Genomic DNA, 16,458 nt, shown 5'->3' with positions numbered 1-16,458 from the left:
AAAGAATTCAATATAAACCCAGCCCATATCAATGTTGGAAGGTCCTTAAAGTGTATCCAGGAGCTCTAATTTCACCCTTCCACATCAATCTCATGTTGGGGATGTGACGCAAGGCTAGAAAGGGTTAAACATCCTGCAAAATAAATAACCCTGAAAAGACATGTGGGGAGATAATGTTTGTGGTTTTGTGTATTTGCATATGTATGAGTAGGGTCTACAGTGTAACCAACAGTCCCTCTCTATGCTGTATTCTGATATCATTTAAATGAATTGTAAACATGGGATATCTCGGTATTCACCTCTCTTTGAAATGTGCTGTGAATGGTGGAGGAAACAGCAAATGGCCTTATGTTAATTCGTATAGCTAAGAAGGACCTCTTTGAAAATCATCCTAATTACCTTTTGTTCCCCAAAGAAATCCCAACTTGTCCAAGAGGACGTGAAATTGTATAAAAGATCCTTGGGTCCTGATTCTGTCATCTCAGATCTGCTGAAGCTTCTCCGGGGGAAGTTTGAGTCACAAGATTGAGGTCCCAGTTCTGCTGGTACGGCCTGAATGTGAGATTTGGACGTTGGACTGTAAACTATGAACTATTTCTGAAAGAATCCTCGCAACTACAAAGCTCAGCATCTCTGCTAGGAATCTGCACCTAAAGGAACTGAACTCCTGTCTGTCTGTATATTGAGCTTTATACCAGACACTCTCTCTTTTGGTTTTTTTTTTTAAATACATTTTAGTTTAGTTAATAAGAACTGGCTGTAGCGTGTATTGGGTAAGAGCTGAACCGTTCCTTAACCTGGGAGGTGATGCGTCCGATCCTTTGGGGTTGGTAGAACCTTTTCTTTTATATAATGAAATAAGATTTACAGAAATTTTCATCATATTCGATGTGGGTTCCTGGATGGGGGCCTGAGGCTGGGTGGCTTTAAGGGGACTGTATTGTTTGGACGTCTGAGTAACCAGCGAGGTAATAAAGAAGCTGTTTTATGCTGACTTGGTGAATCTAAGTATTGGAACGTCCACCAGCTCGATGGGGATTGTCTGCCCCATTCTTTGCAGTTCATCCTCATTGAGTGACCACAGCTGGCTCCCCACTAGGACCCGGTCACAGCCAGGAACACACGATCACGGTTCCCTTTCCTCCCCTGAGCCACCAGCTATTCACGGCCCCGGGGGCCACTGCCACAGACGTAGATGAACATGATTACTAGTTCCCTGCTCTCCCATTAGTGTTAGCGGTGGGATCAGACTGGAGATCCGGCCGCTAACCCAGGCACATGGTCCACGTAAGAGCCGCTGTTCCTTGTTCTGAGGAAAAAGCCAGATAGGGGGAGAATGATTCTTCGCATCTCTAAGTGACTGAAAGGAGATTAAACGGTGAGAGATTCTTATGGGTGGGGCCCCAGCTGAGATCGGGGTCTGGGGAGCAGCGTGCTGCATGGACACAGCCAGAGACAGTCCCTGCCCCAAAGAAATGGCAATTAGAATAGACAATGGGTGGGAGGAAAAACTGAAGCACAGAACAGGGCACTGAATTGTACAGCAGGGCCAGGGCACATCTAGGAGGAGAAACCACAGTCCTGGGTCCCACAGCTCTGTTCTCGCCACTAGACCACAGCAACTTGTGCTAGCGCTGTAAATATACAGGGTGCTTCCCAAATATGGTGTGAGAGCCAGTCCCTGTCTGATGAGCTCAAGGTGTAAGATACGGGGACCACACATGGCGGGGCAACATCATCCTGCACTGTTACACAGCTGCCCTGCCCCACCCCAGAGCAGGCTGCATTTCACTGCTGCTTGAAATGCTCAACAGCTGGGCAGATTGTGAAGGCACCTGAGGTCATAGGGGGGAGAACACATCACATGGAGCTACTGTTCAGAGACAGAACACAGTGTTTGGGGTAGAGCTGGGAGCCAGGACTCCTGGGTCCTAATCCCAGCTCTGCAAAGGAAAATTTATTTCCAGACACACCCGGGCTCTCAGACCCTCGCTGGCCAGTTGCCCCATTACCCAGAGAGACGTTCTCAGAGCGGTTGGGTAACATCAGACACTGGCTCTGCCCAGGCTGTTGTCACAGATACACACAGAGACGGCCCCCGATAAACAATCCAGCTATCGGAGAGGAAGCACTAGGGGGTGCGGAGCTGCAGGATGGGCCGGGGGGCTCCATAGGGGGCTCTCCCCTCGCAGTCAGGGCTGATCTCTGCTTCTGGAGCTTTGCTGTTCCCAGCTGAGACACTGAACCCCGACCCTGCCCCTTGGGCCTGTGATACCCTTCCCCCACATGGCTCTTTCCCAAGGGGTCAGGATGTCCCCCTGGGGTCCCTGCCAAACCCCTAAGTGGTTTGTTCCCTTCTCCCTCCCTGACTCTCCCTGCACATGTCAGCTCCACACAGGAATCTTCCTCTGGTCCTGTCCTGAAACTGTCCTGCATGTTCCTGTGGGTTGCCAAACAGCCACGCGCCCCTCCCAAGAGGTGGTTGCATTGCGCCTCTGAGGGGTGAGCCATGAACATGGCCTGTAGAGCATGCAGGAATAGAAATGACATGGATCCATCGGCCAGGGCTCTAGGAATGAAATCTCTGTTCACGCAGCCGGTCCCATGGCCGGACGCCATCGCCCGGCGCAGACGAGCTCTCACCCAGAAATGCTGCAGGTGACTCATTCCCAGCCCCTGTCCCCCCCAGGCCGGCTGAGCGCTCTGTGCTGGACGGAGATGGCCTGGGTGCTGGTCGCTGCCTTCTGCCTTCTGAGCGGTGAGTAATTCACACAGACCCGACGCGCTGCCGCCCAGGGGGCCGGTGGGAACCGTTTCCCAGCCCTGGGAGTGCGTCTACACACTACAGGAGGGGGCTCGGAACCGGGTTCCAGCACAGGGAAGTCCCAGCCACTCGCGCCAGCGGCTCCAGTTCAAGCCCAGGGGGCGTCTGGCCTTGACCCTGACCCCGAGCAGCCGGGTCCTCACTGCTGGTTTCACCCGGTGGAGAACACGCCTGGTTCTCAGGGCAGAGTCAGCCTGGTCTAGCCCCGGCCACCCTGGGCTGAGCAGCGAGGGCCTCAGACGCTCTCGGCCCCCGGGCTGCCGTTTGCCCTGTGCCACGTCCTGCCTCCGGGCTTCTCGCTGCCCCGGCGAGTCGGGGCGTCTGCTGGGCCGGCCTGGAGAGCTCTGCTCCCTGCCCTGCCCATCTGCCCAGCTCCGGCCCGGCTGGGCCCTACCCGCGTCCGCACCCAGCTCCTTGTGCATGGGAAGCACCTGACCCCTCACTGGTGGGGCTTGTCCTGCAGTCAGGGCCTCCGGCCTGAAGACCAGACACCCAGCTCTGGCGGGGGGGAGCTGAACTGAGAGGGGATTTAGGATACTGAATTGAGGGGCATTGGGGGTGACCTGTAGGGAGACAGGTGGGGTCTGATCTGGGGTGGAGGGGAGGCGATCTGTGGAGGCAATGGGCAGTTTAATTGAGCAGTGATATGGGGGTGGCCTGAACTGAGTGGGGTTAAGGTGAGAAGGGCGCTGAATTGACGGGGGCTGGACTGAAGGGGGTGGCCAAGGGAGCTGAGCTGAGCGGATTTGGACGGCTGAATGGAGAGGGGTGAATGGGATATGGAGGATGGACTGAACTGAGAGTGGCTGGGCAGATGCGGGGGAGGGGGTTGGCCTGGGCTGATGGGAGAACTCGGGGGGACAGGAGTGATTCGGGGGCTGGGGTGATTAATTGCTGGACAGGCTGATGTTGGCAGAGGCATCGCCAAACTCCCCTTCCCCAGTTCACAGGGAAGCGCCAGATGGGCTCACTGTCACCCCCACGCCGGATGGTGGGGGGCTCAGAAAGCCTGTCATAGGTTTGTTCCCCACTTTGAACTTTAGCGTCCAAAAGGTGGGGACCTGCATGTACCCTTCTAAGCTTAAATCCTAGCTTAGATCTGATAGTGCTGCCACCAACCAAAAATAGAGTGTTGTGGTACACTTTCCCTTCCCCCCAAACTTTCCCTGGGGAACACAGATCCAAACTCCTTGGATCTTAACACAAGGAGAAATTAACCATTCCCCCTTCCTTTCCCCTCCCTGACGTTCCCCTCCCTGGGTTGCCTTGAGAGGCTCCACACTGATTCAAACTCCTTGAATCTAAAACAAAGAGGGATTCACCTTCCCCCTCCTCTTTTCCCCCCACCTCTCCCTGGTGAGTCAGACTAATCCCCTGAGGTCTCACACAAGGGAAAAAAATCAATCAGGTTCTTAAAAAGAAAAGCTTTTAATTAAAGAAAGAAAAAGTAAAAACTATCTCTGTAAAATCAGGATGGAAATGCTTACAGGGTATACGGCTTATAAAAACTAAAGGGACTCCCTCCCCCCTAGCATAAGTACAAGTTACAGCAACAGAGATAAAATATCCTTCCAGCAAATACACATTTGCAAATACAGAAAGCAAACAAAAGACTAATCCGCCTTTTTAATTAATACTCACTATATTGAATAGAAGAGACTATTTTAGGAAGCTTGGAGAGCCTGGATGTACGTCTGGCCCCTCTTAGATCCAAGAGAGAACAACCCCCAAAACAAAGAACCCAAACAAAGACTTCCCTCCCCCAAGATTTGAAAGTATCTTGTCCCTTCATTGGTCCTCTGGTCAGGTGTCAGTCAGGTTCACTGAGCTTGTTAACCCTTTACAGGTAAAAGAGACATTAACCCTTAACTATCTGTTTATGACACAGCCCCACAACACAACAGCCCTGATTATGTTTTAAAGCCCCTGGTTTGGGGGCTGAGCTGATGCTGGCCTCTCCCGGTGGGATCTCTGCAGCAACCCAGCCTGTGGGGCAGGTTCCCCAACTCACTGGGGCCGGGAACCGGTCTGATCCCCAATTCCTGTCCCCGGCAGGTGCCTACGCCCAGGAGTGGAACGTGACACTCGGACCAGAGCCCCCCGATGGATGGGCCACTTCCTGCGTGACCATCCTCTGCTCCTTCACCTACCCCGCAGATCAGTGTCGTGAGCTGGACATGGGATGGTGATCAGGGCACTACTGCTTCCAGTTCCACGCCGCGGGGGATGACAGGGGTGACAGATGGACGAGCGACTCAGGACAGCAGCTCAGTGTCTCCAGTAACCAGGTTCCGTCCAGCAGCCCCAGGTCTCTCTCTCTCACACACACGCAGGCACACCCCCTTTCTGCCTTGCTCTGAAATCCAAGTGGTTAGAGCTGGGAGCCAGGACTCCTGGGTTCTCTCCCCAGCTGTAGGGGAAGGGGGGGACAGTGGTTAGAGCAGAGGGGACTTGTGGGTCAGACTCCTGGGCTGTGTTGTCAGACCCGCGTCCCCGTCACTCTGTCTAACCCTTGGCCTGTGCTGAAGAGCCGCTGAGACTGACCCTGCAGCCAGTGTAATGCAGCAGGCGTGAGGGGATCTCAGGGGGAGCCTGATAGTGGAACTGGGACCCTGCAGGACCCCCCGCCACAACAGCAGGAGCGGGTAAAATGTGCTTTGTTGGGGGGGGGTTCAGGTGGGCAAAAAAACAGGCTGTGGGAATTGGCGGGAAAACACCAAATCTGATAAATGTACCAAGAGTTGCCTAGTGGGGAAATTGCTAAATATTTCTGTGAGCTTCTGTCATAAACAGATAGTAAGGGTTAAGGTCTCTTTTACCTGTAAAGGGTTAACAAGCTCAGTAACCTGAGGAACACCTGACCAGAGGACCAATCAAGGGACAAGATAATTTCAAATCTCTGTGGAGGGAAGGCTTTGTCTGTGTCCTTTGTTTGGATTGCCGTTCTCTCTTTGGATCTAAGAGAGGCCAGACATATTCTTCAAGTTCTCCAAGGTTTCCTGAAGTATTTTCTTCTATTCAGTATAGTGAGTATTAGAAGGCGGTTTAGTCTTATAATTGATTTCTACATTTGCAATTGTGTGTTTGCTGAAGAAATATCTTTATTTCTGTTTGCTGTTACTTTGATTATTCTGAGGAAGGAGGAGGGGGGGAAAAGCCTCTCCAGGTTTCTAAGTTAGACCCTGTATTTTTTCATCCTGGTAATACAGAGAGAGTGTACTTTTTTCTTTCTTTAATAAAATCTTTTCTTTTTAGAACTTGATTGATTTCTTCCCTTGTTTGGATTTTCAGGGGAAGGGGAGGGGGAAAAGTGAATCCCTCTTTGTTTGATTCAAGGAGTTTGAATCAAGGTATCTCTCCCAAGGACAAGGGGAGGGGGAAGAAGGTGGGGGGAATGGATTATTTCCCTTTGTGTTAAGATCCAAGGAAGTTGGGATCTGTGTTCCCCAGGGAAAGTTTGGGGGAACAGGGAGTGTACTAGACACTGGAATTTCTAGTTGGTGGCAGCGTACCAGATCTAAACTAGGATTTAGTTTAGAGGAGTCCATGCAGGTCCCCATCTTGTGAACGCTAAAGTTCAAAGTGGGGAATAAACCTATGACATGGTAGGCAGCGGCTGGGATGTTTTAAGAACCAGGAGCCATTGAGCGCTATTCTCTCCCTCTAGAGCAGGGAAGCAGCCTGAGAAAGGAGGGGCGGGTAGAGGTATTTAGTTTCTAACAAGGTATTGTTAGAAGGAGTTTTTTCCAGTTGGGCTAAGTTGGAGGTAATAGGTTTTTCTAACAAGGCTTGTTAGAAAGGACCCCTACTGAGAGATCATTAGCAGTTTGCCAGAAACAAGTTACAAAACCAGTTTTTCTGGTTTCTTGTGAGACAGCAACAACAGCTAACACCATTTGCAAATGATAAGTTTTGTTTTCTTTTTATTCAATCGGGAGTAGAAAGGGGTAGGAACTTGTAACCCAAGCAACTGAACCAAGCAACACAGGTAATTCCTTGACTGCAGAGGGGTGTGGCCAGCACCAGAAAGCAGGAAACATGAATGCCAAGGAAGCATCTAAACTGGAAACAAGACAAAAAGAACTGCAAATTAAAAGAAAAGGAATTGCAATTAAAACTCCAGGAGATGGAAATAAAAGAAAAAGCCAGAGAGGCTGACCACAGGAGGGCGTTGGAGCTTCAGAGGGAGGCCCACCAGCAGGCCCTGGAATTAGCAAGGGCTAACACAAATGTTCCAGCCAACCCTAACAATCCTTCTCCAGGCACTGTTCCCCACCCCAAGACATTTCCCACCTACAGGGCAGGTGATGACACTGAGGCCTTCTTGGAAAATTTTGAAAGAACCTGCCATGGGTACAGCATCCCTGAAGACCAGTACATGATAGAGCTGAGGCCACGGCTCAGTGGACCCTTAGCAGAAGTGACAGCTGAATTGCCTGTCCAGTACAAGGGCTGGTCAGGAAGGTGGACTTTTGCTGTCTATGACAATTCTTCCATCCCCATGCTACTGGGGGAAGACTTGGCCAACCATGTGAAGCTGGCCAAGAGGGGGGGGGAGTGGTCACCCGCAGCCAGGCCAAACAAGCTTCCACTCCCATCCCTGTTCCTGAGCCGTCCACCAGGGCTCCGTCTGTGTTACCAGAGACCCAGACAGAGGTGGTGGAACCGGATCTCATGCCAACAACTACAACAGCCATAGTACATCCAGTCCCAGGACTGGAACTGGAAGAGCAACCAGCGACAGAACCATTGCCAGCACTGACGCCAGCGCTTGCAAACCCGTCTCCAACCCCATCGCCAGAGGGCGCCAGCGGGCCTGAACTGGCAGAAGCAGCAGACAACCCTACCCAAGAGGCTCAGCCAGAGCCTGAAATATCACCTAGTGCACCAGCGGAGAGCGGTTCACAGTCAACGGAAACAACCTCATCACCTACATCGCTTCCAGAGGAACTAGTGTCTCCAGCCTCAAGGGAACAGTTCCAGACTGAGCAGGAAGCCGATGACAGCCTTAAGAAAGCTTGGGCGGCGGCACGGAGCAACCCACCGCCTCTCAATTTGTCTAACCGAAACCGGCCCAGGGTCGAGGTTCCGTGGCCGGCAGGGAAAGCAGCGCTGAGGGAAGGTGACGGTTTTACCCTGCGCTGCCAGGCTGCTGCCCTGTGGCCCGTCGCCAGATACGTCTGGTCCCGCGGGGACGTGTGGCTGCCAGAAGCCGGGCAGGATTTACGTGTTGACAAGGCAGCCGTCTCTGACGGAGGGAGCTACGCGTGCGGGGTCTGGGTCTCCGGCCCCGGCTGGGGGTATCTGAGCCTCTCTGCGAGGGAATCGGTCGAAGTTCAGCGTAAGCAGCGAGGGCTGGCGAGAGCCTCCTCCCTTGCAGCCCCCGATATTCCTCACACGGCCTCCTGGAGCAGCCCCACATGCCCCCACCTCATCCCCCTGCTTCACCCCACCCACCTCGTCCCCTCTTCTTCATCAGACCCATCTCGGTGGCCTCAGCTTCATATTCCGCCCGCACCTCCTAATCACCATGTTTGGCTAACCTCAGTGCTGCCAGCTCCGGGCTGGGTCCCCCTGCTCCTCTGCATCACTCCTGTGGCTGGGCCCAGCAGTGACAAATTCAGTTTGTGTCCCCCCCCTCCTGCCCTGGGCCCCCCACCTGACCTGGGGCCCAATTCCTGTCTGGGCCAGGCCTCCCCACCGCCCACCTACGTTGAGCCCCCTGACCCTTCTGGGGGACCCCCCGTTCCGAATCCCCCGGCCCCCCTGCCTGTTCTCACCCCCTGGAGCCAGGTGGGCCAGGCCCTGCCCCTCACCCCCTGCCCTAAAACCCTTCCCCTCTCTGGGCCAGGCCCCCCCAACTCTGTCTCTGAGAAGTGCCCATTTGCCCCAGAGCCCCTCCCACTCATTCAAATGTCATTTGCCTTTTCTGTGACGATGATCAGCCGGCAGGGCTCTAATACGCGTGTCTGTTAACCGCACGCAGCCGCCAGGCCGAGCTACCCGCACACACGGCTGCTTTCTAAAGCGTGAACACGGTGAGCACCCCAGAGACTCACCACCTATTTAAAGCGACACCAGCCCGGGACACACAACCCCATTTTTCTCATCCTTTTCCCGGCTCCTTTCTCCTCTATTTCCAGACACCTCTAAAGGCGCGAACATCACGGCTACACCCGGGGCTGACCGGCACAAAGGGGACCCAGTGAATTTAACCCGCCGCTTCAGCAGCATTATCCCCACCGACGTCACCTCATGTAGGACAAGGCCAGTGGAGTTGCAGCTGGAGCTGGCGTTTGAGAGCGTTGCGGCAAAGCACGCTGGGGAATATCGCTGTGAGGTTCAGAACCAGGTGGGGATGACTCACTCATCTTCTGTCAGTGTCACCATCCTGGGTAGGTCCCGAGGGTCCCTGGTACCCCCTGGGAGCTGGCTGGGGATGCCCAAGGCGCAGGCTGGCAAACCCTTGGGCTGTGGGTTCTGATCCCGCTGGGCTCTGTGCTGCCTGGGTTGGGCCGTGCTGGGCCGGCTGTCAGCGCCCCTCACCGGTGACACCAGCCCCTGTCTGCCCTCAGGCTGTGGCAGGTGCCAGTGTCTGAGCCCCGGCCTCATGGCTGCCAACCTGCTCCCCATTGTCCTCGTTAACGTGGGGGCTCGTTACCTGCTCAGGAGATGCTGGTGGCAGGCAGGAGCCGAGGGGGCTGCGGAGGGTAAGGGCCAGGCTGGGTGGGAGGGATGGGGCTGGTGCAGGGGGTTGGTGATTTGTGGGGGTTGGTGGGAGACACTTGGGGGATCACAGGGGTGTAGCCAATGATTTGAGCTGATTGTGATGTTATGATTCATTAACACGTCATGGCTGGTAAGTGGTTGGATTATAGAGGCCCAAGACCAATCAGGAGGCAGAAGGAATAACCACGTATTAGAGCGAAGGCAGGAAGACTGTAATGCAAGGCCTGTAGGCAAGATTTTAGCTTCGCTATCTGGGGCCTCGGAGCTAAGAAACGCTGACAGACGTAAGTGAGTGAAGAAAAAGCTGATGCCCGAGATGCTGGGAAAAGAGGCACCAAGGGGCAATGTTACCAACAATCAGCCGGAAGATTAGTTTTAAATCACAAAAATGCTGCAGCGGCACCTCTGGCTCCAACGTGTGTCTGCACCACAGGCTGTGGGGTGCTAATGAGAACAAAGAACTAGACATGGCCTAGAGAGATCGGGGGTATGTGTGAGGGTTTACGCCCCTCGTTGCAGGGCAGCACGGCCTAATGGCCAGAGTCCACAGAATTGCCCCTTTGTTGCCGGGCCGCTGGCTCTTCCACTGGCTCAGCGGGGGCGTCCTAATGAAACCTGCTGAGGCTCACCGGGGGTGAGGTACCAGTCCGTCACTCCCCTCCCCAGGACGCTTCCTACCAGGTTGAAAGTTAGGGGCTCCCACGAATCCCCAGGTCCCCCGTGTGTCTCCGGGTCCGTCGCCTCCTCTGGCTCCTCCTGCAGTCGGTCTTTGTGCCGGCGAGGAGAAGCTTCAGGTCCCAGCAGCTTCAGGAGTGGTGGCTGGTGCTCCACAGGCGCTTCCCACTTGGGTCCTTCCCCTGCAACCGCCAGCCCAGACTGAGCTGAGTTCCCTCCTTTTATACTCCCAGAGCACTTGGAGCATGCCCAGTACGAGCGGGGCAGGACTTCCGCCGCCAGAGCTACTGGTCTGATGCTGCTGGGGCTAGTGCGGGGTGGGGCTGCCCCGTCACAGGGGGCCTTCGGTCTCTAGGGGACACAGACCCATAAGGGAAAAGGGGGATGACGCTTTCATGTACACACAAAGAAGGTCGCTCTAGGAAGACTCACATTATAAAAAGGGGGGGCCCAACCCCACGGGGGGGCCCAACCCCACCCGGGATCTCAGACCGGATCCCTCTATTCGGTTAGGGTGCAGGGCTGGGAGCCAGGACTCCTGGGTTCTACCCGTGGCTCTGGGTGGGGAGCGGAGTCTAGTGGTAAGAGTAGCAGAAGCACCCAGAACTCTAAGCCCACTTGTGTATGAGGGTCTCCGATTCACCCCCTGCTGTCAGGCTGTGCATCGCCGCAGGCCGGGCACGGCACAGCTCAGTGTCAAAGGCCCCGGCTGCTCCTCACGTTTGATTCCCTGCTTGGAGGATGGGGATGAAGAGCCCTGAGAACGCTCCTACCCCACTGCTGAGCAGCACAGAGCACCAGAGCAGCTGTTTCCCCCGCTGGCTGGGTGCCCCCACCCCGCCCCCCGCAGCACAGCGCCCCCAGCGCTCCCACCCCGCCCCCTGCAGCACAGCGCCCTCTAGTGCCCCCCCTCAGGAGGTATCTAGTCCAACCCCCTGCTCAAAGCAGGACCAATCCCCAACTAAATCATCCCAGCCAGGGCTTTGTCAAGCCTGACCTTAAAAACCTCTAAGGAAGGAGATTCCACCACCTCCCTAGGGAACCCATTCCAGTGCTTCACCACCCTCCTAGTGAAATAGTGTTTCCTAATATCCAGCCTAGACCTCCCCCACTGCAACTTGAGACCATTGCTTCTTGTTCTGTCATCTGCCACCACTGAGAACAGCCAAGCTCCATCCTCTTTGGAACCCCCCTTCAGTTAGTTGAAAGCAGCTATCAAATCCCCCCTCACTCTTCTCTTCTGCAGACTAAACAATCCCAGTTCCCTCAGCCTCTCCTCATAAGTCATGTGCCCCAGCGCCGTAACAAGGGCGAGGCGAGTGAGGCACTTGCCTCGGGGTGCGCAAAGCTGAGGGGCGCCGAAAAAGACAAATTCGGTTTTTTAATTCTTATTATTTTATGAAAAATTATAACCAAATAATATGCACATTGCATCATGTCAAATGTACAATGTAAATGGAAAATAAATAGAATACACCCTGCAGTAATTATAAAGCATCGGTTCTCAAATTGGGGGTTACGAGCCCTCGGAGGGTCACGACCAGGTTATGTGGGGGGTTGCGAGCCCTGACCCTGGCACGTGGCTGCAATTTGTGAGCCCCGACCTCTGCGCTGGGCTGGAAGCCCCAGATCCCGGTGCATGGCTGGAAGCCCTGACCCCGACCCCTGCGCCAGACTGTGAGCCCCGACCCCTGCACCGGGCTGCAAGCCCTGACCCCTGGGCTGGACTGTGAGCCCCGACCCTGACCTCAGTGTGTGGCTGCGAGGCGAGCCCCGACCCCCACAGTTCATGATGCACTATGATGCACACCTTATATGTATTACTTGATTTGATTTTAGTACACAGCACCGTCCCTGGTTCTGTCCATTGGCCCCTCTCCTGTCCTGGTCTCCACCTCCCGGCCCAGCCCTTCCCGCCCCCATCAGCAGCTGTTCTGAACCAGCCACAGATCCCCTGGGCATGCTCAGGAGCAGCAGTGCAGGAAACCTGGATGAGGAGCATTTCTAGCAGGACATGCCTCCTGCCCACTGCAATCAGCTGTTTCGTGGTGCAGGAGGCTGGGGGGAGGGGGAGAGGAATGAGGACACAGCGGGCTCGGGGGTGGGAAGAGGTGGGGTAGGGGTGGGGTAGGGGTGTGGCCTTGAGGGAAGGGGTGGAGTGCGGTTGGGGACTGGGGCAGAGCCAGGGGTCAAGCACCCCCGGCACAATGGAAAGTCGGCGCTTGTGAACCCCTGCTGGGATCTGGCCCCGTTGAGCGATGGCTTCTCTTTGTGTTTAAGGTCCTGGCTGTGCAGAGGGGTCCCCGGCTGGTCAGGATTTCGGTGGAGCTCAGTGGGAACCAGCTCGGGGAGAGTCCAACTGGCCGTAAATATCCTGGGTCCGTCCTTGGAGTTCCTGTAGCCCAAACAGAGACCCAGTGAGATCCCTGCTCAATGGGCCCAGGGCCAGCGGGGTGGGTGCTGCCAGGACCGGACACTCTGTGGCTGGGGGAATCTCCCCTGAGCCGGTAGCAGGACGGGGTCTCACACACACACTCAGGCAGTGCCGGTTCCACCCAGCAGGGGGCAGGGATTTGCACTGCGGGGGATGGGGAGGCTGCAGCCGCACACACACCCCCACCAGCAGGGGGCAGCGGGGCCCGGGGGGAGGGTAAAAGACCCTGCACTCACCTCATAGGGTGACTCCGTCTCTGGCTTGTGGGAAAACTCAGCACCTTGTGGGAAAGGGAAAATAGTTTCTGTCATTAGATCTGGGGCCCCTAAAGCACCAGACTCCTGAATCCCCCCAAGTGTCTCCCACCAGCCCCCCCCCAAACCACTGCCCTCCACCCCCTGGAGCCTTTGATTTTATCTAAAGTGAATGCCAGTGATGTGACATTACAGCAGCGAGGGGCCGGCGCTGGTGGCTGCCGTCTCCGCTCAGCAGAGTCACCTCGGCCTGGTTTAGATCCAGCGTCACCGGGACACAGGGGGGCCCAGGCCAGTAACACAGACAGTGGCAGGAACAAGGTCCCGTCTCTGCTCAATTGTATTAAAGTCACCAGCTGAGTGATGACTGTCACCGCGTGTCCAACTCCTAGAGCGATCCATGCACCAGCGAGAGCTACCAGGGCCAGTTCCAGACACCAGCTGACCAAGCATGAGCTTGGGGAGGCACCTTGGGGCGGGGCGGCGCTCGGGGTTTGTTTGGGTTTTTTTTGGTTCGGCCGGGCGGTGCTGGGAGGGGGCCTGGGGCGGCACAGCGCAGTGCTTGGAGGGGCGGGGGCTTAGGTGGCGCGGTGCAGTGCTCGCGGGGGGGGGGCTTGGTCGGCATGGCATGACGCTCGGGGGGGGGGGGGGGTTTGGCGGCATGACGCTCGGGGGGCCGGGGATTTGGGTAGCGCACCGTGGCATTCAGGAGGCAGGGACTTGGGTGGTGTGGCGCGGTGCTCGGGAGGGCGGGGCTTGGGCGGTGGTGCTCGGGGTTGGGGGCTTGGGCGGTGGTGCTCGGGTGGCGGGGTTCGCCGCGTGGCGCTGGGGGCAGGGACTTGGGTGCCGTGACACGCGCTTGGGTTCGGTGGCGCGGCGCTCGTGGGGGGGTGGTTTACGGGGGGGGGGCGGCACTCTTTTTTTTGCTTGGGGCGGCAAAAATGTTAGAGCTGGCCCTGCTAGCTACACATGGACCCGCAGCCTCCCACACAGTGCGAGGGGCTGCTGGGTCTCCCGTGGATCGATCGTCAGTAGAGGGATGGTTCCCGCTGAAGTTGTCTCATAAGAACCTCAATTTCCCCATTCTGGGCACCCCACTTCTCAGTTAGAATCATAGAGGATTAGGGTTGGAAGGGACCTCAGGGAGTATCTAGTCCAACCCCCTGCTCAGAGCAGGAACAACAGACCGATTTTACCCCAGATCCCTAAATGGCCCCCTCAAGGATTGAACTCACGACTCTAGGGATACGTCTACACTACCCGCTGGATCTGCGGGTAGCGATCGATCTACCAGGGATCGATTTATCACGTGGAGTGTAGACGTGATAAATCAATCCCCGATCGCTCTCCCGTCGACTGCTGAACTCCAGCTCGGCGAGAGGCGGAAGCAAAGTCGACGGGGGAGCCGCGGCCATGGATCCCGCGCCGCGAGGACGCAAAGTAAGTAATTTTAAATCGATGTAAGATACGTCGCCTTCAGCTACACTATTCTCATTGCTGAAGTTGCGCATCTTAGATCGATCCCCCCCCAGTGCAGACCAGCCCTGGGTTTAGCAGGTCAATGCTCAAACCACTGAGCTATCCCTCCCCCCAGTTCTATTAATTGTATTAAAGTCACCAGCTAAGTGATGACTGTGACGAAGTGGGGCTGTTCTTAATGTTTCCCTGAATACTGTGGGGGGGCCTCAGTTACTGGCCGACCCTCTGTCGCCTGGCAACTAATGGCCCAGGCCCTTCCCCCCTGCAAGGGGATGCTAAAGGTGGGGGAGAACAAAGAGGTCAGGTGAGCTCCTGGCCTGGGAAAGGAATTGAGCAGAGGAGGAGGGGCTGGAGGGGGTTTCAGTTTGGGGCTGGCTGGGGATGAGGAGTGAGGGCAGACGTGGGGGTCTGGCTCACTGGGCCCCAGAATGGACCTGGCTGAGGGGTCCTGTTCTCTGTACCTACAAGCTCTGTTTTGTTCATGTTCCTGCCATCCAATAAACCTCTGTGTTACCGGCTGGCTGAGAGTCACGTCTGACTGCGAAGTGGGGGGGCAGGACCCTGTGGCTTCCCCAGGACCCCGCCTGGGCGGACTCACTGGGGGAAGCGCACGGAGGGGCAGAGGATGCTGAATGCTCCAAGGAGAGACCCAGGAGGTGAAGCCATGGGAGCTTCTTGCCCTGGAGACAGTCTGGTCTGAGGGAGAGGAGGCTCCCCAAAGTCCTGACTGGCTTTGTGGGGAGCAGTTCCAGAGCATCGCCTGGGGACTCCGTAACAATGACTGTCACCGCGTATCCAATTCCTAGATGGATCCATGCACCAGCGAGAGCTACACACGGACTCGCAGCCTCCCAGTCAGTGCGAGGGGCTGCTGGGTCTCCCATGGATTGATAGTCAGTAGAGGGATGGTTCCCCCTGTGTAAATGTGACGCCATTTGCACAGTGCCATGTGCGACAAACCCACCCGGCACCTAGTGAGTTAGAGCAGGGGGCTGGCAGCCAGGACGCCTGGGTTCTCTCCCAGCCCTGGGAGGGGAGTAGGGTCTAGTGGTTAGGGCAGGTAGCAGGTTCCCTGCAGTCTGCCCTCTAGCTGGTCTCTCTCCACTCTGGGTGGTTGATGTTGCTCTGGGTCATTGCAGGACCCGACCAGCCCTTCGCTCTTTCCTCTGCTCCCCGGCGCCACGGCTGCTCTGGGGTCACCATGAGGCGCCTCGTCTGGCTGCTGTTCCTCTCGGGTAAGGCCCCTTCCCCTCGCCCTCGAGGTCTGGCTGCTTCAGCCCCACAGAGCCCTGGGGGCCGGGGAGAAGGGAGGGGGGACCCGGCCAGGAGGTCACAAGGTCAGAGGGAGGTTTTCCTCTGTGAGATTTACTCCACTTGCATCAGACTGATGTGATACAGTGATTGGGGGTGACTGGGGGTTGGTTGGGAGAGGGACTCAGGACTCCTGGGTTCTATCCCCAGCTCTGGGAAGGGAGTGGTGTCTAGTGGTGACAGCGGGGGAGGGCTAGGAGCCAGCACTCCTGGGTTCTCCTCATTGTACAAATGGGGAAACTGAGGCCCAGAGCCACACCACGAAATGAACAGGGAGTTTAGTGCTGGGAATCAAACCCCGATCTCCTGAGTCCCAGTTCGGCACCGGAAGTGCCCGGCCAGCCTGCCCCTCGCTGCCATCTCTGTCACTCTGCTGCTTCCAGGCTTCCTCTGTCAATGTGACCAACCTGTCGAGGTGCCCGAGTCCCTGATCGCTTGGATGGGGGCCTGTCTGTCCATCCCATGCCGCTATCAATCCTGTGTCCTGAACCCCAGAAGGCCAAATAACCTGACCATCAACTCCCTGGCCTGGTATCTGAACCCTGGGTATGACCCAGAGAAGAAAGATTTCAGTGGCACCGTCCTGTATAAACACAACGCTGCCATCAGCCCGGCCTTCGCAGGGCGCGTGAGGTTCCTGGGGGACCTGGAGAGAGATTCCAGCCTGCAGCTGTCTGACCTGCGGGCCAGCGAGAACGGCTCGTATGGGCTGAGACCAATCGCCTTGAACCCCAGGGAGAAGCAGGAGAAGT

The 16,458-nt window shown here is 56.2% G+C and overlaps 1 protein-coding gene across 1 annotated transcript in view; it reads left to right on the top strand.

The window, feature by feature from the left end:
* The first annotated feature begins 2,604 nt into the window (after window positions 1-2,604).
* The window catches only part of LOC120390549 (B-cell receptor CD22-like), a 68,061-nt gene continuing 54,207 nt past the window's right edge, over window positions 2,605-16,458 (top strand). Inside the window, exons 1-3 of the mRNA XM_039513279.1 lie at window positions 2,605-2,758; window positions 4,880-4,990; window positions 7,926-8,165. Coding sequence (XP_039369213.1) covers window positions 2,605-2,758; window positions 4,880-4,990; window positions 7,926-8,165 — 505 coding nt within the window. The remainder of the gene's footprint in view (window positions 2,759-4,879; window positions 4,991-7,925; window positions 8,166-16,458) is intronic.

The sequence above is a fragment of the Mauremys reevesii genome, linkage group 24, assembly GCF_016161935.1.
Source record: "Mauremys reevesii isolate NIE-2019 linkage group 24, ASM1616193v1, whole genome shotgun sequence".
Classification (NCBI taxonomy): domain Eukaryota; kingdom Metazoa; phylum Chordata; order Testudines; family Geoemydidae; genus Mauremys; species Mauremys reevesii.
The sequence above is the reverse complement of the archived record's forward strand: the minus strand, read 5'-3'. Positions and strand labels throughout refer to the sequence as shown.